This window comes from Somniosus microcephalus, chromosome 22 (genome assembly GCF_052327205.1).
Source record: "Somniosus microcephalus isolate GS21.2 chromosome 22, FLI_Smic_1.0, whole genome shotgun sequence".
In the NCBI taxonomy this organism is placed as follows: domain Eukaryota; kingdom Metazoa; phylum Chordata; class Chondrichthyes; order Squaliformes; family Somniosidae; genus Somniosus; species Somniosus microcephalus.
The window spans coordinates 3,194,698-3,220,916 of record NC_141008.1 but is presented as its reverse complement, the minus strand read 5'-3'; the positions used below and the strand labels follow the sequence as shown (position 1 = coordinate 3,220,916).

General features: G+C 48.3%; 1 protein-coding gene across 1 annotated transcript in view; it reads right to left on the bottom strand.

Moving 5' to 3' along the window:
* The window catches only part of LOC147101993 (putative G protein-coupled receptor 139), a 28,315-nt gene extending 2,988 nt beyond the window's left edge, over positions 1–25,327 (bottom strand). Inside the window, exon 1 of the mRNA XM_085965066.1 lies at positions 25,017–25,327. Within this exon, the coding sequence (XP_085821192.1) occupies positions 25,017–25,239 (223 nt within the window). The 5' untranslated portion in view covers positions 25,240–25,327. The remainder of the gene's footprint in view (positions 1–25,016) is intronic.
* Positions 25,328–26,219: the final 892 nt, after the last annotated feature.

Sequence of the window (26,219 nt, the reverse complement as noted above, 5' to 3'; positions counted from 1 at the left end):
ATACCCTCCCAGGTTATTCAGCGAGCAATTCTCCTCTTATTTCCATTTGTCTGAGAGCAGTGCTTGCAAAGGCTGTGCCTCAGCAAGTAAGTGGTCACTGAGCTCTGCCACCTCCTGCAACCAGACCTGCAGACTCAGCTCAGGACCAGGACATCTCTGTCAGTGGCAGTGAAGGTGACAGTGGCTCTGAATTTCTAAGTCAGCGGCTCCGAATATCTCGCAGTTCGCTCTTCATTGATGCATCCAGGAGGTGTCAAAGGCTTTGTAGAAGAGGAGACACCCATACATCTCTCCCCATGACTCGGGACAAAGGGCGCAAACGTGCATGTGCCTTTGCAAGGATACTGGACTTCCCCATGGTTCAGGGCACCATTGACTGCAAGCATGTGGCATTGCGGGCAGTGCATGTGAGAGCAGAGGTGTTCCGAAATGAAATGGGCTTCCACTCTCTGAATGGCTAGTTGGTCTGTAACAACAAACACCTCATACTCAGCCTCAATGCCCGTTATCCTTGCAGCAGCCACGATATTTCTTTATTCTGCACCAGACCAGTATCGCGAACCTCTTCCAACCACAGTGTGAATGGATCCTCGGCACCACTGCTGAGTTGCAATACAATGAGAGCCATAGCGCCACCAGGATCCTCATAGAGCAGATGATCGGTGTCTTGAAACAACGGGTCCCATGTCTGGACCACTCAGGAGGAGTGCTGCAGAACTCTCCCGAGCGAATCTCCCTCTTGATTGTTGTATGTGCATGCTTCATGACATTGCAATCATGAAGACACAGCCATTGCCACCAAGGATTGGTGCACGACCTGAGGAGGATGAAGAGGAGGATCAGCAAGACCTACGTGGGAGGGAGGCGCACAATGTTGCCCCTGGAAGGGCCGCCTGTGAATGTCTCATAAGACATCGATTCTAACCGTTTACACAGAAGATGACTTCTAGGATGAAGGAGCGTATCAATGAAAGCATCCCACACCCCCTATTGCCAGGCAAAGCTGCAATGAGTGCAATCAGGAAAGCTGTAAAGTAAAAATTAAAAAAATGATTTATATTGCAAACTCTGTTTCATTTATTCAGTACAAACAATTAGAAACAAACCAAACAATTCATGAACTACAAAACTCGTTCTCACAACATGGAGATAAACGGTGAAACAGTAAACAAGCATAATAGCAATCTTGAACTTTCCTACAGGCATTCCCCCGACGTATTTATAGATTCTACTGTTCGGCCTCGGAGTTGACCTCCATCCCCTGCGCACTTTCGTCTTTCTCACCGTACTGCTCCTCCGTAATGTGGCCCCAGTGGCTGCAGCAAAGCTGGTGGAAAGCTGTTGAATGCTGGATCCAAACGTTGCTTTGAAGGTCGCCCTCGACTATCTCTGGGCCTGGAGGGCCCGGCTGCAGACTGCACCAACTCTGCATGGGCGGCAGCAGTCTGGGCTGGCTGTGTTCCAGGCTGTGCAATGTGCAATGGGGAAGTGGCAGTCTGCTTCTTAGGCAGTCCCTCGCAACCGAAATGACTTGCTTCCACACTAAATTGAGTTCTCAGGTGACTGATGAGTCCGATGCGGGAACTACATTCTCTGTCACTGGTTGGGCAGACTGTGGTTGAAGGGATGGGTTGGGTGGTGCTTGGGTTGACGTGCACTCCTTCCATTATTTGCGCTTGGCTTCCACTAGCTCCTGGCAAAGAAACTCGAGATGTTCAGCGCCTTCACGGATGCTCGTCCATCACTTTGTGTGGTCTTGGGCCAGGGATTCCCAGGTGTCGATCGGGATGTTACAGTTTTTCAAGGCGGCTTTGAGGGTGTCCTTGAAGCATTTTCTCTGCCCACCTGAGGCTCTCTTGCCATGCCGGAGCTCCGAGCGGAGCGCTTGTTTTAGGAATCTCGTATCGGGCATGCGGACGAGATGGTCCGTCCATCGGAGCTGATCGTGCGTGGTCAATGCTTCCATACTGGATTTGTTTTCCTAAGCGTTAACACTGAAGTTGGTGCAGCCATGCTGCCAGTGGATTTGCAGGATCTTGCGGAGGCATCATTGGTGGTACCTCTCCAGTGCTTTGAGGTGACTGCTGTATATGGTCCATGCCTCTGAAGCATACTGGAGGGCGAGTATCACTACTGCTCTGTAGACCATGAGCTTGGTGATAGGTTTGAGGTCCTCGTCTTCAAACACTCTCTTCCTCAGGCGACCGAAGGCTGCACTGGCACACTGAAGGCGGTGTTGAACTTCGTTATCGACGCCTGCCCTTGTTGACAGTAGACTCCCGAGGTATGGAAAGTGCTTCACGTTGTCCAAGGCATCATCATGGTTTTGATAATCGGGGAGCAGTAATGTGTGGCAGGGGCAGGACGGTAGAGGACCTTTATCTTACGGATATTTAGTGTAAGGCCCATGCTCTCGTTCAGTTCAGTGAAGGTTTGGACGAAGGTTTGGAGTTCGAGCTCAGTGTGTGCGCAGGCACAAGCATAGTCTGTATACTGTAATTCGATGACAGAGAATGGGATGACCTTGTATCTGGACTGGAGGCGACGGAGCTTGAACTGTTTACCGTTTGTCTATAGATTGGCTCCACTCCAGCGGGGAGCTTACAGAGGGCGAGATGGAGCACTGCAGCCAGGAAGATCGAGAAAACCGTTGGTGAGATGACACAACCTTACTAGAACCCGGTCCGTACGTGAATTGGGTCTGTGTTGGATACGTTGGTCAGCATCACGGCTTGCATGGCGTCATGAAGCAGGAGGAGGATGGTGACAAACATTTAAGAGAAACCGAAATTGAGGAGGATACTCCATAATCCCTCAGGTTTGACTGCGTCGAAGGCATTTGTGAGGTCAAAGAAGGCCATGTAGAGTGGTTGGTGCTTTTCCCTGCATTTCTATTCTAGTTATCGCGTGGTGAAGAACATGTCCATTGTGCCCCTTAGTGGGCGTAATCAGCGTTGCGACTCTCGGAGAAGCTTTTCAGCGACTGGGAAAAGAAGATTCAGGTGGATTCTTGTGATGACTTTCCCTGTGACAGACAGCAGGGAGACTCCTCTGTAATTACCGCAAATGGACTTGGCACGTTTCTTGAAAATGGTCACGATTACGGCGTCTCGGAGATCCCCTGGCATGCACTCCTGCTGCCAAATAAGAGAAATGAGTTCATGTCTTCGCGCCAATAGTGATTCTCTGCCATGTTTAAGTACCGCGGCGGGGATTCCATCTGCTCCTGAGGCCTTGTTATTCTTCAGTTATCGAATGGCCTTTTCATCCACATGCTGGGTTGGGGTTGTGCTGACATGGGGTGGGTAGCCTGCTGCGGGATGGTGTTGAGGACACTCTTGTCGAAGAGAGAGTCTCAGTTAAGGAGCTCTTCGAAGAGTTCCTTCCAGCGGGCACTGACTGCTTCTCTGTCCTTGATGAGTACCTCTCCATTCCTGGCCCACAGTGGGGTAGGACTTTGGGTTCTTGTGCTGTAGGTGCTAAAGAATCCATGCACATCGTGGTTGTCGGCTAGCTGCTGGATCTCCTTCGCTTTCTCTAACTGCCATCTGTTCTTTAGGTCGCAAGATTTTTGTTGGGCCTCGGCATTCAGGCGTCTGTGGAGCTGCTTTCTTGCTCTCGAGTTCTGTTACAGTTTCCAGATCAGGAATGCCTTGTGCTTGCAGTTTATTAGCTCCTGGATCTCCTGGTCGTTCTCGTCGAACCAGTCTTGGTGTTTCCTGGTCGAGTGATGGAGCGTCTCCTCACAGGTGCTGATTATGTAGGCCTTGAATGCAGAACAGGTGCTGTGGACAGGGCTAGAAATTCAGTAGGCTTTGCGCCCAGTTTTCGCCCAAAGAGGGCTTTTGCGCCACTTGCTGAGATTGCGCTGATGTTCAGCGCTGCGGTAATGGCGGCATAAGCCAGTAGCGCTGCGCCGCCACCGATGACGTCATCGGTGTGCGGTGCCCCGCTACTGCCCCGCTACCGACCCGACCGCCATATTTAGTTGCGGCCGCCTCTTCCGCAGCGGCCGCAAACAGTGATCTGAAAACGGGGCCGCCCTGCAGCCTTAGTGGGGCGAGTTAAGGCGGAGGTGCGGCCGGCCGCTTTTTCAGCGGCCGCCTGCCCGCACCTCCTTCCCCGGCCTCCTCCACCCCCCACCCCCGCGGCATTGCCGGCTGTTTTCCGGGAGCCAGGAACTTCTCCGTGGTGCCGGGCTCATTTGCCGGCACTAGGGAGCGGCGATCTCGCTTTTGCAGGCACCTCCCCCTTAAGAGAGGGAGGAAGGCCTGCAGTACCGCAGCCTGCCGCTCCACAGCGGGTGGCGCTGCGGCACCTAGCGTGCCGAAATTCAGTTTCAGCGCCCCAAGCGGGGGCGGCCACACCGTTGAATAGCGGCCGGCTTCGACTTGGGGCGCTGAAACTGAATTTCCGGCGGGCGCAAGTGGCTCCGCGTGCAGCGGTAACTTCTGGACGCAAGCGAACTGGCGGGCCCAAACTGAATTTCTAGGCCTCTGTGTCTTTGAATCACTGGGAGTCGGCAGGTTGGTTTTGAGGCATAGGTTGAATAGGGCTTTCTTAGCATGTTCTTTGAGTGCTCCAACGTTGATTTTTCCGCGGCATTGCTTCTGTTGCTGCCGCTGTTTTGGGGCTACGTTGATAGAGGTGACAGAGCGGTTTAGGCAGTGGTTTGTTGAGCAGTGTTTAGCTCCAATCAGGTTGCGGGTGATGCTGACGTCCTTTCAGACACTCGCTCAGACAATGTCGTAGTCCAGCAGATGCCAGTGCTTGGAGCGAGGGTGTTGCCATGAAACCTTGTACTTGTCTCTCTGACGGAACAATCCGTTGGTTGTGACAAGGTAAAGTACTAAGCAATTAGTCGGGAGAAGGGTACCATTGGAGTTGGTTTTATCTAACCCCTCTCTGCTGATCACACCTCCCCAGAGGTGTGTGTCCTTTCCAACTCTGGCGTTAAAGTTGCCAAGGACGTTCAGCTTGCGACCCGTTGAGTCTCGGGACAGGGATTGTTGGAGGCTGGAGTAGAATTACTCTTTGGTCACCTCTGTGGCTTCCAGTGTTGGGGTGTGCACACTAATGAATGTAGTGCCCTGTTTATGGGCTAGCTTGAGCCACAGAGTCAGGAGGCGCTCGTTTCTTGCACAAGGGGAGTCTCCGACGTTCAACCAGCTCACTTCTTAAGCCGAAGCCTACCCCATGGAGGCGGCGTTCTTCTTCAGGATTGCCTTTCCACAAGACGATTCCTTGAGCTGGCCTTTCCCTGTCCGCCGGGTCTTGCTTAGAGCAGCGCTGTCTATGTCAGTTGTGGGAGCAGGAATGCTGTCATCCTGAGAGAGGACAACACGTTCCTGCTCGACTGACACACTGGCTCTTCCCCGGGGCTGAACCTCAGCAGTTGGATTAATCTGCTCGAGCACAGATTGCTGGCCTGCTGCGGTACTGTGAGTTTCCCGGGGGTCTGTGAGCAACCCAGCGAGGAAGTCAGCAGTCAGTGTTTGCATGACATCACTCTGAGGCTGCATGAGAGCAGTCTGAGACTGGATGGCATGAGCCAATGAAAGAATTGCAGCACTAGAGCATTGCATTGCGTCGGCAGGTGCTGCAATGCATCGTGCCTCCTCACCCATTACAAATGGCTCTGGTTCACCACGGTCTCCCTGCAATTCAACCATCCTCTGCAATGAAGCAACGATGGGTGCGAGGGTTTGTGCACTGATGTCAACTCTGCTAGTGGCGGACTCCTCCACACTCCTAGCCAGTGCATCCATGCTATTGGGCACCCTTGCCATTTCACCCATTAGCTCAGTGTGCTTGTTCAAGACTTGGGTATTCATGGCCGCAATGTCGATGTCCTCATCCAAGTCCTGTGCAGCAGAACTCATGCGCTTACTCACTCACCAGGGAGATGGCCCCCGAGCTTCCCTTCCCCCATGGCTTTGCTGCAGCCCACTGGTTCCAGGAGCTTCGCCCTCATAAGACCCAGTGAAGGCGTTGCCCCAGTGTCTGATGTTTCACCATTGGGAGCTGCAGCCGGTGTGTCTCCGGCTTACTCTTCCTCCTCCTCTGGTGCATCACTGCCACTGGCAGGCTGAGGGACAGGCTGGTCAGCTGCTGGTTCATATCTGAAACCAGGTAGGTACAAGAGTGGCTTTAGCATGAGGGCAGAGGTGCAGGAAGGAAGCAAGGACTGGTGACAGTTATTTGGATTGAAAGTGTAAATGGCTGGTGTTGTCATGGGGTAGTGGTATGAGAGAGGAGTGAAAGCTGATGAACATACCGTTGCTGTCCCAATGGCATCGACTTCACCAACCGCCACGGCACCTATGACCTGGTTGGCAACGATCCTGTGCACTCCGTCCTCCAACTAATTCAGGGGGTGTCGGTCTGCCGATCCTCCTCCAGTGCATTGCTGCTCCTGCCTGTTATGAGACAGCTTGGACTGCAAGAAAAAGGACAGCGTATGTGTGAGTGTGAAGGCATGTGTGGGCAGATGTGGCTACCATAGTTGAATGGACGTTATTGTTTGCAGGCATGTGTTTGACAGATGTGCCTACCACAGTCGAATAACCGTTATTGTGTGCAGCCATGTGTTTGAGAAATGTGCCTCCCAAAGTTGAATAGACATTATTGTATACAGACATGTTTTTGGCAGACCTGCCTACCATAGTCGAATAACCGTTGTTGTGTGCAGCCAGGTGTTTGGCAGATTTGCCTCCCCTAGTTGAATAGCCGTTTTTGTGTGCAAAGTGTGGGATGTGTATGTGTGCTTTATGAGATGGCCATAGGACTTAGATGGTGGTCTGCTCTCTCAGGTGGATGTAAAAGATCCCTTTACACTAGTTCGAAGAAGAGCAAAGGAGTTATCCCCGATGTCCTGGCCAATATTTATCCCTCAATCAACATAACAATACAGTTTATCTGATCATTATCACATTGCTGTTTGTGGGCACTTGCTGTGTGCAAATTGGCTGCCGCGTTGCCCACATTACAGCAGTGACTACACTCGAAAATATTCATTGGTTGTGAAGCGCTTTGAGACGTCCGGTGGTCGTGAAAGGCGCTATATAAATGTAAGTCTTTATTTTTCTTTTATCTTAGACCTTACAATAGCAAAATACTGTGGATGCTGGAAATCTGAAACAACCACAGAAAATGCTGGAAATACTCAGCAGGTCAGGCAGCATCTGTGGAGAGAGAAACAGAGTTAACGTTTCAGGTCTGTGACCCTTCGTCATAACTGGAAAAATATCGAGATGTAACAGGTTTGAAGCAGGTGCGGAGGCAGGGAAAGGGGGGAGCCTAAACAAATAGGGGCAGAGGTCATGGTCTGAAATTGTTCAACTGAGTGTTGAGTCCAGAAGGCTGAAAAGTGTCGACTGGAAAGATGAGGAGCTGTTCCTCGAGCTTACGTTGTAAGAGGCCGAGGACAGAGAGATCAGAGTGGGAGTGGAGCGCTTGTCACTTTAATCCTCCGCTCCACTCCCACACTGACTGCAGCTCAGGAGGCAGCGGTTGATGATTTTGCCATCCCCATTGGCAACATATAACCACTCCTGCCTCCCACCCTATCACAGACCGTCCCTTTTGTTATTTCCTCCTCTCCCCCTTTCCCTGCCTCTGCACCTGCAAACAATCTGTTACATCTCTAACTTTTTCCAGTTCTGACGAAGGGTCACAGACCAGAAACGTTAACTCTGTTCCTCACTCTCCATGGATGCTGCTGACATGCTGAGTGTTTCCAGCATTTTCTGTTCCTATCTTAGGCCTTCTTGTATTATCCTGACCGCAATTAATAGCATAATAATTCATAACCTACTGATATCTGTCTTTCCCAATCCTTTGTGCACCTTGTTTCTCCTTTCTAATGGCACATCCTGGTGCCCAGCCCCCTGGCAGATTAGTTTAAACCTTCCCCAACCGTAATAGCAACCACCCCCACCCACCGTGAGTATATTGGTTCCCGATCTGGTGCAACCCATCTGGCCTGTACAGGTCCCACCTCCCCAGAACCGATCCCAATGTCCCACGAATCTAAAGCCGTCCCTTCTGCACCATCTCTCCAGCCACGCATTCATCTGCTCTATCTTCCTATTTCTGTATTCACTAGCTCGTGTCACCAGGAGTAATCCGGGGATTACTACCTTTGAGGTCCTGATTCTAATTGCTTTCCTGGCTCCCTATTATCTGCCTGCAGGATCACATCCCTCTTTCTAAATGTCAATGATAATGATATTGACCACGAGCTCAATCTGTTCACCCTCCCCCCTCAGAATGTCCTGTAGTCACTCAGTGACATCCTTGACCCTGGCACCAGTGAAGCAACATATCAACCTGCATTCACATCTGCGGCAGGAGACATGCCTGCTTCTTCCGCAAACTATCAAATCTATCACTATTGCTTTCCCGATCATCCTCCTCCCTCCACGTACAGCTGAGCCACCCCTGATGCCGTGGACTTGGCTGTGGCTGGTCTCCCCAGAGGAACCATCGAATACCGGTTAGAGAGTGAGATGCACTCAGGGGACTCCTGCACTTACTGCCTGGTCCAACTTGTCTATCTGACGGTCTCCCATTCCCTCTCTGCCTGCACACACTTATGCTGCGGGGTGACCACCTCCTGAAACGTGCTATCCACGGGGCTCTCAGCCTCAAGGATGCACCACATTGGCGCCAGCTGCAGCTCAATCTCCGAAACCCATGGGAAGTGTCCTGGAGTTCCCACATGGCACAAGATGTGCATTCCACGGGGCTGAGGTGCCCTGCCATGTCTCTATTTAATAGACTATTAACTAACTTAACAGAACTAAACTCCACACTTCAAAATTCATCATCTACTCATCATTTCTTTTCTTTTCAGCGCCTTCCCTTGTGCTGATATCACTTACCTCGTTCCTGTGCTCGCTCCGGGCTCCGAGTTATCTGGCCTACCTTTATCTCAAACGGCTCCTTTTGCTCTCTCCTCCTTCACCCTCTGCTCCTAATTCCTACTCTCCAAAAGCGACAACCTTAGCACTTTGTTTAGATACACTCCTTTTAGGATCACTCTGTGCATAGTACTGAAGAAAATGGATATCCCCACACTTGTGATCTGATTTATTCCATACCAGGCAATCAGGATAAAATAAACAATAAATAAATGTTCCTAAACGACAGGATCTGAGGGATGATCCCAGTGATGGAATGATGGGACTCGACTACATGACATTGCTCCCGACTCAATCCAGGAATTTCATTCCCAGGGCCACCGAGCTTACACTGCTCCTACAAAGATCCAGGAATTTCATTCACAGGGCTGCCTAGATTACACTGCTCCCACCTCAGTCCAGGTAATTAATTCCCAGGGCCGCCTAGATTACACTGCCCCCAAATCTGTCCAGGAATTTTATTCCCGGGGTAACCAGATTAAACTGCTCCGTCCTAAGTACAGGAATTTCATTCCCAGGGCTGCCTAGTTTGCACTGCTCCCGCCTCATTCCAGGAATGTAAATCCCAGGGCTGCCTAGATTACACTGCCCCTGCCTCAATCCAGGATTTTGATTCCCAATTCGGCCTAGATTGCACCGCTCCCGCCTCAGTCCAGGAATTTCATTCCAGGGCCATCGAGCTTACACTGCTGCCACCTCAATCCAGGAATTTCATCCCCAGGGCCGCTTTGATTACACTGCACCTGCCTCAGTCCAGGAATTTCTTTCCCAGGGGCGCCTAGGTTACACTTCTCCCACCTCATTCCAGGAATTTCATTGCCAGGGGCACCTAGATTACGCTGCTCCCTCCTCAGTCCAGGATTATCATTTCCAGGGCTGCCTAGTTTACACTGCTCCCGCCTCATAAGAACATAAGAATATAAGAAATAGGAGCAGGAGTAGGCCAATCGGCCCCTGGAGCCTGCTCCGCCATTCAATAAGATCATGGCTGATCTGATCCTAACCTCAAATCTTCTATCACTCTGCATCCACCCAAACCATGTGATCTCCCGGGAGAGGCGAAAAACCAGATAAAGACCCAATGGCCAATTTGGGAGAAAAAAAATCTGGGAAATTCCTCTCCGACCCATCTAGGCGATCGAAATTCTTCCAGGAGATCACTCTGTCCCTATATCTTCTGCAGTAATTACCTTCTGTAAAGGCGATTTCCACCCCAGCCAGGAACAGGAATAAAACCATCTCCTGAAATCTAACACAGAATTAGAACACAGTAGGAGCAGAACCAAGCTACACGGCCCCTGGGCCCACTCCACTACACACAGGGCCATGACCATTCCGAACCTAGACACATGTCCAATTTCCTGCCTGCTCCCCGTAACCCTTAATTCCCTTTACTTCCAGGAAACTATCTATTTCTGTTTTATATTTCTTTAATGATGTAGCTTCCACAGCTTTCTGGGGCTGCAAATTCCACAAAACTACCACGTCTGAGTGAAGAAGTTTCTCCTCATCTCAGTTTTGAAAGAGCAGCCTCTTATTTTAAGATTATGCCCCCTAGTTCTAGTTTCACCCTTCATTGGGAACATCCTCACCGCATGCACCTGAGCAAGCCCCTTCACAATATTATATGTTTCAATAAGATCGCCTCTCATTCTTCTGAACTCCAATGAGTAGAGTCCCAATCTACTCAACCTCTCCTCATCTGACCATCCCCTCATCCCCGGGATTAACCGAGTGAACCTTCTTTGTACTGACTCGAGAGCAAGTATGTCTTTTCTTAAGTATTCCAGGTGCGGTCTCACCAATACCTTGTACAACTGCAGCAATACCTCCCTGTTTTTATATTCCATTCCGCTAGCAATAAAAGCCAACATTCCATTGGCCATCTTGATCACTTGCTGCACCTGCATACTAACTTTTTGAGTTTCGTGCACCAGGACCCCCAGATCCCTTTGTACTACAGTACTTTCTAGTTTCTTGCCATTAAGATAATAACTTGCTCTATGATTTTTCCTGCCAAAGTGCATAACCTCACATAGTATTGTATTCCATCTGCCAAATCTCTGCCCACTTACTTAGCCTGTCTATGTCCCTTTGCAGGTTTTTTGTCTCCTCCTCGCTCACTACTTTCCGTCCCATCTTTGTATCATCTGCAAACATTGATATGTTACACTCGGTCCCCACCTCCAAATCGTTAATATAGATTGTAAAGAGTTGGGGACCCAGCACTGACCCCTGCGGAACACCACTAGTTACTGGTTGCCAATCTGAGAACGAACCATTTATCCCAACTCTCTGCTTTTTGTTAGAGAGCCAATCCTCCACCCACGCCAGAATATTACCCCCAATCCCGTGATTTTTTATCTTGAGCAATAATCTTTCGTGTGTGTGGTAAACCACTGTTTGTATTCCACTGTGCACATGCCTGGACAAGCCTCGGCTGACTCCTCCCACGAGTCCTAGTATAAAGGTGACTGCTCCCCAGCCCTTTTGTATTCTGGACCGGTCGACCACTCGAGGCAGACATTCATTCCTTTGTTCATAAAAGCCTTTAGTTACTCTCTTAACTCTCAGTCTTTTATGAGTAATTGATAGCGCATCAATTTTATTAACAACATTTTTATAATGGAGAAGATCCTCACACCAGCATGCCTGGACTTAGATCATCGGGAGGCGCACTCATCCACCAAGTTTACTCACTGGCTTAAGTGTTTCGAAAAATTCCTGATCGCCTCCGCTGCAACGGTCAAATCGGACGAGGACAAACTGGATGTCCTGACCTCCAAAGTGAACCACCGAGTGTACTCGGTCAACCAAGACGCGACCTCGTACGCGGACGCCATCAAGCTCCTCAAGGACTAGTACACGCGCCCAGTGAACGAAGTGTATGCCAGGCACCTTCTGGGGAGTCGTAAACAACCACCTGGGGAATCGACCGTGGAATACCTTCAGGCACTGTCTGTGCTCGGCCAGGCCTGTGGGTGTAAGGATGTAAAGGCCGCCGTGAACACAGAGGAACTTATCCGGGACGCTTTGTAGCGGGCCACAGGTCCAACTACACCCGACAGCGACTGTTGGAGCAGAGTGACCTCGAGCTCAACAAGGCCTTTGAACTCGCACTTTCATTGGATGCAGCCTACCAGGGCATGGATGCCTACTCCTCTGCACCGTGGACGCCGCGGGGAATGACAGCCTGGGACACGGTAGGACCGTCTCATAGCGCCGTGCCACCCCAGCCACACCCCAGCAACGGCCCAACTACCGCAGCAGTGTCCCAAGGCCAGACAGCAGTGCCCCAAGGCCAGAAATGCTACTTCTGTGGCCAGGCAAAGCACCCTAGAGCGCGCTGCCCGGCGAAAAACGCGACCTGCTCGGGCTGCGGGAAGAAGGGACACTACGCTAGCGTCTGCAGGGCCAAAGCCATCCCGAACCCCAGCAGCGCCGCGTGTGGGCCATGCGGGCCGCCATCTTGGGCCTCCCCGGCCATGTGCGAACCACCAGTACAGCAGCCATTTTTGACACCTCCAGCCACATGGGGATCATGGACGCCGCCATTTTGGACGACAGCCGGAACGCAGCAGGCCCCCAACACCGCCTCATCTGATACCCGCAGTGACACACCGACCCCTACGCTGGCATCCGTTACACTGGACCAAGCGAGACCGCACCAGCTAGCCAGTTCCACAATGGACATTAAGGTAAATGGTCACGATACAATCTGCCTTTTTGACTCTGGGAGCACGGAGAGCTTCATCCACCCCGACACGGTGCGTCGTTGCTCTCTCCCAGTCCTGCCTGCGTACCAGCGGATTTCTATGGCCTCCGAGTCCCAGTCGGCGGACATCGGCGGCTACTGCATGGTGACACTCGTAGTAGACGGGACTGTGTACGATCATTTTAAACTCCTGGTCCTGCCCGACCTCTGCGCTGCCGTTCTGCTGGGGTTAGATTTTCAGTGCCACCTTAAAAGTGTTACGATGGCGTACGGTGGACCCCTACCCCCACTCACAGTCCACAGCCAGCAGCTTCCAAATTGCCCGCCGCGCACCAGGTGCAACCTTTCCACACTCAGAGTCACCACCCCCCCACTGTTTGCTAACCTCACCCCCGACTGTAAGCCCATCGCCACAAAGAGCAGGCGATACAGGGGACAGGATTTTCATTAAAACCGAAGTGGAGCGGCTCGTGAAGGAAGGGATTATTGAGGGCAGCACCAGCCCCTGGCGAGCCCAGGTTGTGGTCGTTAAGACTGGCGAGAAGCAGCGCCTGGTCATCGACTACAGACAGACAATAAATCGTTACACCCTGCTGGACGCCTACCCACTCCCCCGCATAGCTGATATGGTCAACCAGATCGCGTAGTACCGCGTATTCTCGACCATTGACCTAAAATCAGCGTACCACCAGCTCCCCATCCGCCCTGAGGACCACCAGGACACTGCCTTTGAGGCAAACGGCCACCTCTATCACTTCCTTAGGGTTCCCTTTGGCGTCACCAACGGGGTCTCCGTCTTCCAAAGGGAGATGGACCGGATGGTAGATCAAAATGCGTTGCAGGCCACTTTCCCATATCTGGACAATGTGACCATCTGCGGCCGTGACTTGCAGGACCATGATGCAAACCTCGAAAAATTCCTCCGCACCGCCCAACTCCTAAACTTGACATATAACAAGGAGAAGTGCATATTCCGCACAAACCGCCTCGCCATCCTTGGCTGTGTTGTGGAACACGGAGTCATCGGCCCCGACCCCGACCGGATGTGTCCCCTTATGGAACTCCCACTGCCCCACTGCCTCAAGGCCCTGAAGATGTGCCAAGGGTTTTTCTCCTATTACGCCCAGTGGGTCCCCTACTATGCGGACAAGGCCCGTCTGCTGATCAAGTCCACCTCTTTTCCCTTGACGGCAGAGGCCCGCTTAGCCTTCCACCGTATCAGGGAGGACATTGCCAAAGCCACCATGCACGCAGTGGACGAATCCATCCCCTTCCAGGTGGAAAGCGACGTGTCCGACTTTGCCCTGGCCGCTACCCTCAATCAGGCTGGGAGACCCGTGGCCTTCTTTTCACGAACCCTCCAAGGCCCGGAGACCAGACACTCCGCTGTTGAGAAGGAGGCCCAGGCGATTGTGGAGGCTGTGCATCATTGGAGGCACTACCTGGCCGGAAAACGATTTACCCTGCTCACTGACCAGCGTTCAGTTGCTTTCATGTTTAACAACAAGCAGAGGGGCAAAATCAAAAATGACAAGATCTTGAGGTGGAGAATCGAACTTTCCACCTACAATTACGAGATCTTGTACCGGCCCGGGAAGCTCAATGAACCCCTGGATGCGCTATCGCGTGGCACCTGCGCCAGCGCGCAGATCGATAGACTGCGGGCCCTCCACAATGACCTCTGCCACCCGGGGGTCACCAGGTTCTTCCACCTCATCAAGGCCCGCAACCTGCCTTACTCTATTGAGGAGGTCAGGACCATGACCAGGAATTGCCAAGTCTGCGCTGAGTGCAAACCGCACTTTTATAGACCAGACAGGGCCCACCTGATAAAAGCCACTCGCCCCTTCAAGCGCCTGAGCATTGATTTTAAAGGGCCTCTCCCCTCCTCTGACCGCAATGTGTACTTCCTCAATATTATTGATGAGTACTCCCGTTTCCCGTTCGCCATCCCCTGCCCGGACATGACCAGTGCCACGGTCATTAAATGTCTGAACAACCTCTTCACCCTGTTCGGTTTCCCCAGCTATATCCATAGAGACCGGGTCTCATCGTTTATGAGCGACGAACTCCGTCAGTACCTGCTAACTAGGGGTATTGCCCCAAGCAGGACCACCAGTTACAACCCCCGGGGGAACGGACAGGTGGAAAGAGAAAATGCGACAGTTTGGAAGGCCGTCCTGCTAGCGTTAAAGTCTAGGGGCCTTCCAACCTCCCGCTGGCAGGATGTGCTCCCCGATGCGCTCCACTCTATTCGGTCACTGCTCTGCATTGCCACTAACGCCACCCCTCATGAGAAAATGTTTGTCTTCCCAAGGAAGTCCACATCGGGAACATCGCTACCGCCATGGCTGACGTCCCCAGGGCCGGTCCTACTGAGAAGACACGTGAGGACCCATAAAACGGACCCACTGGTCGAGAGGGTCGACCGCCTCCACGGCAACACCCAGTATGCTTACATTGCATACCCGGACGGGCGGGAGGACACAGTCTCCATAAGAGACCTTGCACCCTCGGGGGCCGCAGTAACCCACTACTCACTACCACCCCCCCCACGATCCGATATCCAGCCCCAGCAGACGGCAGGCCTGGGCCCCGCGACCCGCTCGACATCTACGAGGACGACACGCCTGTGCCACAGCCTACGCTGGACTCGACGCCGGAAGCTCCACTGCCCCTGCCGTCGCCACGCCGATCACAGCGACAGACAAGACCTCCAGAGAGACTCCAATACACTAACTTTTAATACACTTCATCTCGCCGGACTCAATTTTAAACAAGGGGTGAATGTGGTAAATCACTGTTTGTATTCCACTGTGTACATGCCTGGACATGCCTCGGCTGACTCCTCCCACAAGTCCTAGTATAAAGGTGACTGCTCCCCAGCCCTTTGTATTCTAGACCGGTCGACCACTCGAGGCAGACCTTCATTCTTTTGTTAATAAAAGCCTTTAGTTACACTCTTAACTCTCAGTCTTTTATGAGTAATTGATAGCTCATCAGTGTGGCACCTTGTCAAATGCCTTTTCGAAGTCTAAATACATTACGTCCACTAGTTCCCCTTTATCCACCCTGTAAGTTACTTCCTCAAAAAACTCAAGCAAATTTGTCAAAAATGTCTTCCCCTTCATGAAACCATGCTGAGTTTGTAATATTAAATTATGTTTATCCAAATGTCCCGTTACTGTCTCCTTAATAATGTACTCTAACATTTTACCAACCACAGATGTTAGGCTAACAGGTCTATAGTTTCCAGCCTTCTGCCTACTACCCTTTTTAAATAAGGGTGTAACATTAGCAGTTTTCCAATCTGCCGGGACCTTTGCTGAGTCCAGTGTGTTTTGGAAAATTATTACCAATGCACCCACAATCCCTACCGCCACTTCCCTCAAGACCCTAGGATGCAAGCCATCAGGTCCAGGGGATTTATCCGCCTTGAGTCCCATTATTTTATCAAGTACCACTTCCTTAGTGATTTTAACCGTATTTAGTTCCTCCCCCGCTAGAGCCCCCTGTTTGTCCAGTGTTGGGATATTCTTAGTGTCCTCTACTGTAATGACTGGTACAAAATAATTGTTCAGTGTTTTTGCCATCTCCATGCTTCCCACCATTAATTTCCCGGTCTCATCCTCTCAGGGACCAATATTTACTTTAACCACCCTTTTTCTTTTTATTTAACTATATAAATTTTTGCTGTCTGTTATTATATTTTTTGCTAATTTACTTTCATAATCTATCTTCCCTTTCTTAATCAGTCTTTTAGTTATTTTTTGCTGTCTTTTAAAGACTTCCCATTCTTCCATCCTCCCACTAGATTTGGCTACCTTATATGCCGTTGTTTTTAGTCGGATACTATCCTTAATTACTTTACTTAGCCACGGATGGCTATCGTATCTTTTACACCCTTTTTTCCTGAGTGGAATATTTTTTTTTTGGATGTTGTAAAATAACTCCTTAAATGTACACCACTGATCATGTACCGTCTTACCCTTAAATCTATTTTCCCAGTCCACTCTAATCAATTCCGCTCTCATACCTTCATAGTCTCCTTTATTGAAGCTCAGCACACTTGTTTGAGAACCAACCTTCTCACCCTCTAATTGAATATGGAATTCAACCATGTTATGGTCACTCATTCCAAGGGGATCCTTTACTAGGACATTTTTAATTAATCCTCTCTCATTACACAGGACCAAATCTAAGATTGTTTGCCCCTGGTCGGTTCAGTTAACATACTGCTCAAGAAACCCATCCCTAATACACTCAATGAACTCATCCTCAAGGCTGCTCTGCCCAATTTGATTTGTCCAGTTAATATGATAATTAAAATCCCCCATAATTATAGCTGTTCACTTATTACAAGCCTCAACTATTTCCTGATTAATACGCCATCCAACAGAGTTGCAACTGTTCGGAGGCCTATAGACTACACCCACTGGTGTTTTTCTCCCCTTATTATTCCTTTTCTCCAGCCAAACTGTTTCACTATCCTGCTCCTTTGATCCAATATCATTTCTCTGTATTATAGTGATTCCTTCCTTTATTAACATAGCAGCCCACTTCCTCTCCCTTCCTGCCTGTCCTTCCTGATTGTTAAATAACCTGGTATGTTTAATTCCCTGTCATGGTCACCCTGCAGCCATGTTGCTGTAATGGCCACAAGATCATACCCATATGTCGTAATTTGTGCTGTTAACTCAATCATTTTGTTACGAATGCTACGTGCATTCAGATAAAGAACTTTCAAATATGGATTGTAACATTCCTGTTTTTTCCCTTTTTAGTACTTTACTTTTTACTCCATACCTTCTGTCGCTTCCAGACACGTTCTGTTTTTTAATTCCCCCACTGCTACCTAAATCTATGACCATCTCTGTTGTCATTTCTATTATTTGCTCTCTAGAAACCTCCCCCCCACTAATTAGTTTAAAGCCCTCTCTACAGCCCTAGTTATATGATTCGCCAGGACTCTAGTCCCAGCACTGGCCAAGTGGAGTGAAGGGATTTAATTCCCAGGGCTGCCTAGATTACACTGCCCGTGCCTCAATCCAGGAATTTCATTCCCTTGTCTGCCGAGATTACATTGCTCCCACTTCAGTCCAGGAATTTAATTCCCACGTCTGCCTAGATTATGCTTCTCCCGCCTCAGTCCAGGAATTTCATTCCCATGCCCGCGTAGATTATGCTGCTCCCGCCTCAGTCCAAGAATTTCATTCCCAGGGACACCTAGATTACACAGCTCCCACATTAATCCAGGAACTTCATCCCCAGGGCTGCCTAGATTAAACTGCTCCGGCCTCGCTCCAGGAATTTAATTCCCAGGGCCGCCTAGATTACACTGCTCCGTTCTAAATCCAAAAATGCAATTCCCAGGGCGGCCTTGATTACACTGCTCCTGCCTCAATCCAGGAATTTCATTCCCAGGGCCACCTTGATTACACTGCTCCCGCCTCAATCCAGGAACTTAATTCCCAGGTCCCTAAATTACACTACTCCCGCCTCAATCCAGGAACTTCATTCCCATGCACCCTAGAGTACACTGCTCCCGCCTAAATCCAGGAATTTCATATCCAGGGCCGCCTCGATTAGACTGCTCCCTCCTCAGTCGAGGAATTCCATTCCCAGGGCTGCCTAGATTACCCTGCTCCCACCTCAGTCCAGGAATTTCATTCCGAAGTCTGCCTAGATTACACTGCTCCTGCCTCTGTCCAGGGATTTCATTCCCGCGGCCACCTAGAAAAAACTGCTCCCGCCTCAGTCCAGGAATTTGATTCCCAGGGCTGCCTTGATTACACTGCTCCCGCCTCAGTCCAGGAATTTCATTCCTAGGTCCATCGCGTTTACACTGCTCGCACCTCTCTCCATGAATTCAGTTCCTAGGGATGCCTAGAATACACTGCTCCAGCCCCAGAGCTGGAATTCAATTCCCAGTTCATTTCTGTACTGCCTGAATCGAGAACAAGAATAAGAAGAACATATTTAGAAAGATTGACCTTACCCAGACTAATCTGTCATGGTGTTTGACCGAGGGGAAGAAAAATTTAAAGGAGCAAGGGGTTGGTACCAAGGAATCAAAGCAAAACGTTTAAAATATGAATCAATGAGATTAATAACCTGTAAGCTTCTCAATACTCCATGAAACGCTCTGGATGGCCCTGAAATTCGGGTAGGAGGCTGCCCACAGGTGCAAGCCTCCCAACTGCACTTACCTACTGCGCCGGCCATTGAGCTGTGGGCTCGTATGGGATTCCGATCCTGGGCATGCTCCAACTGCAGGCACGCAGTGCTTGTTATCCCAGGAGTGCAGTTAGTTCAAAACGTCCCCTGGGTTCACGTGGGCCATGGAGAGCCAATGGTAGCAGGGAATGCCCATTCATAAAATTGACAAGACGAGCTGTCAGAACTATAAATACTACAAGGACCAAAACAACACTAAAACTTCAAATAAACTTAACAAAAGATCACATTTTAAAAATATCTCTAAATTACATAAAATAACTATTTTAAACAATAATTTAAACTTTTGAAAGAATTAATTACATTTTATAACGGTGCTAACAATAAACTTACCTTTCTTTAAAGTATTTAAAAATAATAAACCTGTGAAAAAATGTTTTAATTTAAATTAATTCACCATTTACTTTGTTAAAAACAGGACTTGCTCCAGGTTTTTACATGTGTAACTCCTGGAGACTTACCCTCCCGGAAAAACATGGGGAAAAAAACATAAGTTCAATATACACGCACTGCCTCTACAGCGCATGTCTTCCACATCTGAACCCTTTCTTTAAAGAGAACGGAAGTTCTAGTTTCCCATGCATGTGCAGTGCATGCACGAAACTGGCACTTTCGCTGGGCCTACACGTGAGTACTCAACGTGTACTCATACGTGGGGTCCCGAATTTCTTTGCCATTGAATTCTCGCATTAGGTTGATTGGTTAGGTTAGGTTGATTGGCTATAATAAATTGACCCTTAGTGTTAGAGGGATTAAATACGTGGGGTTACGGGGATAGGGTGGGATATGTGTTGGTGTAGGGGTTACGGGGATCGGGTGGGATATGTGTCGGTGCAGGCTCGATGGGCCGAAATGGCCTTTATCTGCACTGTGGGGTTTCTGTGATTCTGTGATTCTGTGATCATCATACACACAGAACCATAACTATAAGTCAACATTCGCGAATCTTCCATCACCATCCCAGGCTGTGTCCTGTTCCTCCGTCAGCACAGGCCAACCAGTGGTGGGGGCACAGTGTTATACAGTCACGTGGGCGAGACCCTGCGTATCCTCAACATTGCCTAAGGATATAATGAAGTCTCATGGCTTCCACTCATATATGGGCAAGGCAACTTCCTGCCGATTACCATCTACCACCCTCCATCAGCTGATGAATCAGCTCATCTTCATGATGAACACCAGTTGATGGGAGCACCGAAAGCATGAAGGACACAAATTATTCTCTGGGTCGGGAGGGGGAAACTTCAATGTCCATCACCAAACGTGGCTCGGACGTACCATCATTAATAAAAAGGGAAGAAATAGATTACGAGTGAAAACTAGCAAGAAATATAAAAGCAGAACATAAGAGTTTCTACAAGTATGTAAAAAGGAAAAAAGAAGCAAAAGTAGACATTGCTCCCTTAGAGGCTGAGACAGGAGAAATTATAATGGGGAATAAAAAAATTGAAGATACGTAAAACAACTATTTTGTATTTGTCTTCACAGTAGAAGACATTGGTTGGAATCATACCTAGCACAAAGGAAGTTGGCTGTGGTTGTTGGAGGTCAATCATCTCAATCACATGACATCACTGCAGGAGTTCCTCAGGGCAGTGTCCTAGGCCCAACCATCTTCAGCTGTTTCTTCAATGACCTTCCCTCCATCATAAGGTCAGAAGTGGGGATGTTCGCTGATGATATGCACACTGTTCAGCACCATTCAAGCCTCTTCAGATACTGACGCATTCCGTGTCCATATGCAGCAAGACCTGGACAACATTCAGACTTGGGCTGACAAGTGGCAAGTAACATTCACACCAGACAAGTGCCAGGCAATGACCATCTCCAACAAGCGAGACTCTGTCCATCTCCCCTTGACATTCAATGGCATTACCATCGCTGAATCCCCCACTATCAACATCCTAGGGGTTACCATTGATCAGACCCTGAACTGGACCAGCCGCATAAATATTTTGGCTACAAGAGCAGGATAGAGGCTGGGGATTCTGCGGCGAGTGTCTCACCTCCTGACTGCCCGAAGCCTTTCCACCATCTACAAGGCACAAGTCAGGAGTGTGATTGAATAATCTCCACTTGTCTGAATGAATGCAGCTCCAACAACACTCAAGAAGCTCGACATTATTCAGGATAAAGCAGCCCGCTTGATTGGCACTCCATCCACCTTCAACATTGTCTCCCTCCACCACCGGCGCACTGTGGCTGCAGTGTGTACCATCTACAAGATGCACTGCAGCAACTCGAAAAAAGCTCCTTCAACAGTACCTTCCAAACCCGCGGCCTCTACCACTTAGAAGGAAAAGGGCACCAGATTCATGGGTACATCACCACCGACAAGTTCCCCTCCAAGCCACACACCATCCTGACTTGGACCTGTATCGCCGTTCCTTCACTGTCGCTGGGCCAAAATCCTGGAACTCCCTTCCTAACAGCATTGAGGGTGTACCTCCACCATATGGACTGCAGCGGTTCAAGAAAGTGGCTCACCACCATCTTCTCAAGGGTAATTAGGGATGGGCACTAAATGCAGGCCTAGCCAGCCAGCGATGCCCACATCCCATCAATGAATTAAAAAAAAGACAGAAAAGGCATGCCAAAATGTTGGGGAACCACCAAGGGTGTAATGAGTGTGAGGAACCTAACCAAATTAAAATAAGTAAAGAAAAGGTACTATCGCAACTAATGGGACTAAAAGTCGAAAAATCTCCTGAATCCAACGGCCTACATCCTAGGGTTCTAGAAGATGTGGCTGAAGAGATAGTGGATGCATTGGTTTTGATCTTCCAAAAGTCCCTAGATTCTAGAATGGTCCCAGCAGATTGAAAGGTCGCAAAGGAGGGTGAGAACACACAGGGACCTTCAGGCCATTTAGCCTGACATCAGTCATCGGGAAAATGTTAATGAAGTGGCATCAAGTCATTTAGAAAATCATAACATGATTAGGCAGAGTCAACATGGTTTTATGAAAGGGAAATCGTGTTTGACAAATTTATTAGAGTTTTTTGTGGATGTAACTAGCAGGGCAATCAATGGATGTAGTTTATGTTCATTTTAGAGCAGAGATGTTTCATAAACATAGAATTATACAATCATAGAAATTTATGGCACAGAAGGAGGCCATTCGGCCCATCGAGTCTGTGCTGGTCACATAAGTGCTATCCACCCTTATCCCACTTTCCAGCTCTTGGTTCGTAGTCCTGTAGAGTACGGCACGTCAAGTGAATATCCAAGTACTTTTTAAATGTGATGATGTTTTCTGCCTTTACCAACCTTTCAGGCAGTGAGTTCCAGAGCCACACCTCCCTCTGGGTGAAAACATTCGCCTCGTCTGCCCTCTAATGATTCTACCAGTTACTTTAAATCTATGCCCCCTGGTTATTGACCTCTCTGCGAAGGGAAATACATCTATCGAGGCCTTTCATAACTTTATACACCTCAATTAAATCTCCCCTCAACCTGCTCTGTTCCAAAGAAAACAACAACCCCAGCCTATCCAATTCTTCCTCGTAGTTAAAATTCCCCACTCCTGGCAACGAAGTCGTAAATCTCCTCTGTACCCTTTCTCGTGCAATCATGTATTTCCTGCAATGTGATGACCAGAACAGTACACAGTACTGTAGCTGTGGTTAAACTTTTGTTTTATACAGTTCTAGCATAACCTCCCTGCTCTTTTATTCTGTGCCTCGGATATTTAACTCAAAGTATCCTGTATGCCTTCTGAACCAATTGATCTACCTGTCCTGATACCTTCAGGGATCTGTGGACATGACATCCAATATCTATCTGTTGCTCTATATTTCTCATTACCCTACCATTTATTGTGTATTCCCTTGTCTTCTTAATCCTCCCCAAATGCCTTATCTCTCACTTCTCTGGATTGAATTCCATTTGACAATATTCTGCCCACCTGTCCAATCCATTCATATCTTCCTGCAGTCTGCAGCTTTCTTCTTCATTAGCAGCCACACAGCCAATTTTGTATCATATGCAAACTTATTAATCGTGGCCCCAACATTGAAGTCTAAGTTATTGATGTATACCACAAAAAGAAAGTGACCTAGTACTGAGCCCTGCGGAAGCCCACTGAAAACAGCCTTCCAATCACATAAACATCCGTCGACCATTACCCTTTGCTTCCTGATACTGAGCCTATTTTGGGACCAACTTGCCACGTTCCCTTGAATGCCATGGGTTTTTACATTTTTGACCAACCTGTCATTTGGGACCTTTGCTAATATCTATGTGAACTACATCAAATGCTCTACCCTCATCGACCCTCCTCGTTATGTTCTCAAAAAAATCAATCAATTTACTCAGGCACGACCTTCCCTTAATAAATCCATGCCATCTGTCCTTGAGTAATCCTTGACTTTCTAAATGCCGATTTATACTGACCATTAGAATTATTCCAATATTTTTTTTAACGCCGATGTAGGCTGACTGGCCTGTAATTACTTGGTCTATCTCTTTCTCCCTTTTTAAACAACGGTACAATGTTAGGAGTCCTCCAGTCCTCTTGACCATGTCAGTAGCCAGAGAGGTTTGGAAAATGATGGTCTGAGCCTCCGCTATTTCCGCCTTCGCCTCTCTTAACAGCATGGGATACATTTCATCCAGGCCTCATGATTTATCTACTTTCAAAGATGCTAAACCCCTTAATGTTTCATCTCTCACTATGTTTATCTCATCTAATATTTCACACTCCTTCTCCTTAACTACAATGTCTACATCATCCCTCTTTTTGTGAAGACTGACACAAAGTATTTATTTAGATCCATGCCCACGTCTTCCGCCTTCACACTCTGGTTACCTTTTTGGACTCTGAAAGGACCTATCTTTCCTTAGTTATCCTTTTGTCCTTTATTTATTTGTAAAATATCTTTCGGTTTTCCTTGCCAATATTTTGGATGCCCTCGCTGTGCTTTCCTAGTTACCTTTTTACAAATTTCACCCCTACACTTTCTATACTCCTCTTGGCTTTCCATATTATTAAGCTCTTGGTATCTCTCTAAAGCATCCCTTTTTTTGCCTTACCCTACTCTGTCTGCCCCTTGCCATTCAGGGGGCTCTAGGTTTGGGAGACCCTTCCTTTTCAGGTATTGGGAACAAATTTGCTCTGAACCCTGACTATCTCAACTTTGGCTGCCTCTGACACTGATTTCCCTTAAAGTTGCTGTTTCCAGTCCACATTTGTAAAATCACGTCTCAGCTTAGTAAAAGTGGCACTTCCCCAATTGAGAACTTTTACACCTGGTCTATCTATGTCCTTTTCCATAAGGGGCGATTCAATAGAGATGTTGAAAACCATGCTGGCTTTTGATAGAGTGAGTCAGTTTCCAGTAGCAGAATGGAGGGTAACCAGAGGGCACATATTTAAGGTAATTGGAAAAAGAACCGGAAGAGAGATGAGGAGAATTTTCTTTACACAGAGTTGCTTGGATTTGCAATGCACTGTTTGAGAACGTGGTGGAAACAGATTCAACAGTAACTTTTGAAAGGGAATTGGATAATTAGTAGAAGGGGAAGTTTTACAGGGCTCTGGCTAAAGGGTAGGGCTATATAGATAGCTCTTTCAAAGAGCTGGCACAGACATGATGGGCCGAATGGTCTCCTCCTGTGCTGTGCCATTGTATGAGTCTTTGAGCAAGAGATGGAGAGCGAGATGTGGGAGGACAAAACCGAGAAAGAAAAATAGAGACAGAATGATTGGGAGAGTTACAGAGGGAAATAAATTAACTTTAAAATGGGAATTGGACAAACACTTGAAGGGGAACAAATTGCAGGACTATGGTAAAAGAGCAGGGACTGGGACTAATTGTAGGGGTGAGGCCATGGTGGGTTTTGATCTTAAGGATGAGGACCGAAGAAAATGGCTTGCTCTTCCCAAGATTTAAGTAACAAAGAGTAATACAGTGAAATGTGGTTTACAGTTCCAATTTCTGTATATAGGGACTTACCAAGGACACCAACAGCAGCACAGAAGGAAGAATAGTAATACAGTTAGCAAAGGATTGCATAGTTAATAGCTGGAGAGAGAGACTGACCTGGAACAACAACCACCGTCAGGAGGGGAGAGTAAATGACAAGCACAGTAATACAGTAAAACATGGTTTATAGAATAGCTGGATAGAGAGACTTACCAGGAACACCAACAGCAGCAAGGAGCGGATAGTAAATGTATTGAATAAGCAGAAGTGCCATATTTATCCGATCAGCTAATGATAGATATTTATAATGATCTAAAAGATAGTCAAACTGCCAGCTGAAAAACCTGCCCATTGTTGTAACATTCCAATCTACTGTTCTCAGATTCCAACCCATTCTTGTAACATTCCAATCTACTGTTCTCAGTTTCTGAACCATTGTTGTAACATTCCAATCTACTGTTCTCAGATTCCGGCTGCCGCTCTGTGATGCAGCGCGCTGATCCCTGTTGTTGCCGGAGGTGATGCTCTCACTGAAACTATGGGATAACACATTGAAAGGAGTCCCTTAATAATAGAAGAGGGAAAATCCTGCACTGATACAATTAGGGTCCATAGAGACTGACATTAATTACAGTCACTGAACAAACAAATTCAGTTAACACGTGCAGACTGACATTAATTACAGTCACTGAACAAACAGATTCAGTTAACCCCGTGGAGACTGACATTAATTACAGTCACTGAACAAACAGATTCAGTTAACCACTTTCAATCCAGCACTTTTTGTACCACAGTAAAGTAGAACATTTCCCCGGTCTGGATGGGATGTATGAGGGTTGATCAGGGAAGGAATGGTGGAAATAGCGCAGGCTCTGTCCAGAATATTTCAATCCTCCTCGGATATGGAATTGGTACCAGACGATTGGAGGGTTGCAAATGTTAAACCTTCTCTAAAAAAATGATTGAGGGATAACCCAAGTAGCTACAGGCCAGCCAGCCTAACGTCATTGGTGGAGAAACTTCGAGAGGCCATATTTCCAGAGAAAATTATGTGTCACTTGAAAAAAACAAGGATTAATAAATGACAACCTGCACGATACGTTAACGGCAAAGTTTGTCTGACAAACTTGATTGAGGTCTGTGATGAATAACAGGGAGGTTTGATGAGTGTAGTGTGGTTGATGTTGTCTATATGGTCTTTAAAATGCATTTGATGAAGTGCAATTGAATAGACTTGTTCGGACCAAAGGGACAGTGATATTGGGGATCGGACATTGGCTAAGCGACATAAAAGAGAGAGTAGTGGTGAACGGTTGTTGTTCAGACTGGAGGATACTGTAGAGTGGTGCACCCCAGGGGTCGCTATTCGGACCACAGCACATTTTGATATATATTAATGATATAGACATATAGACA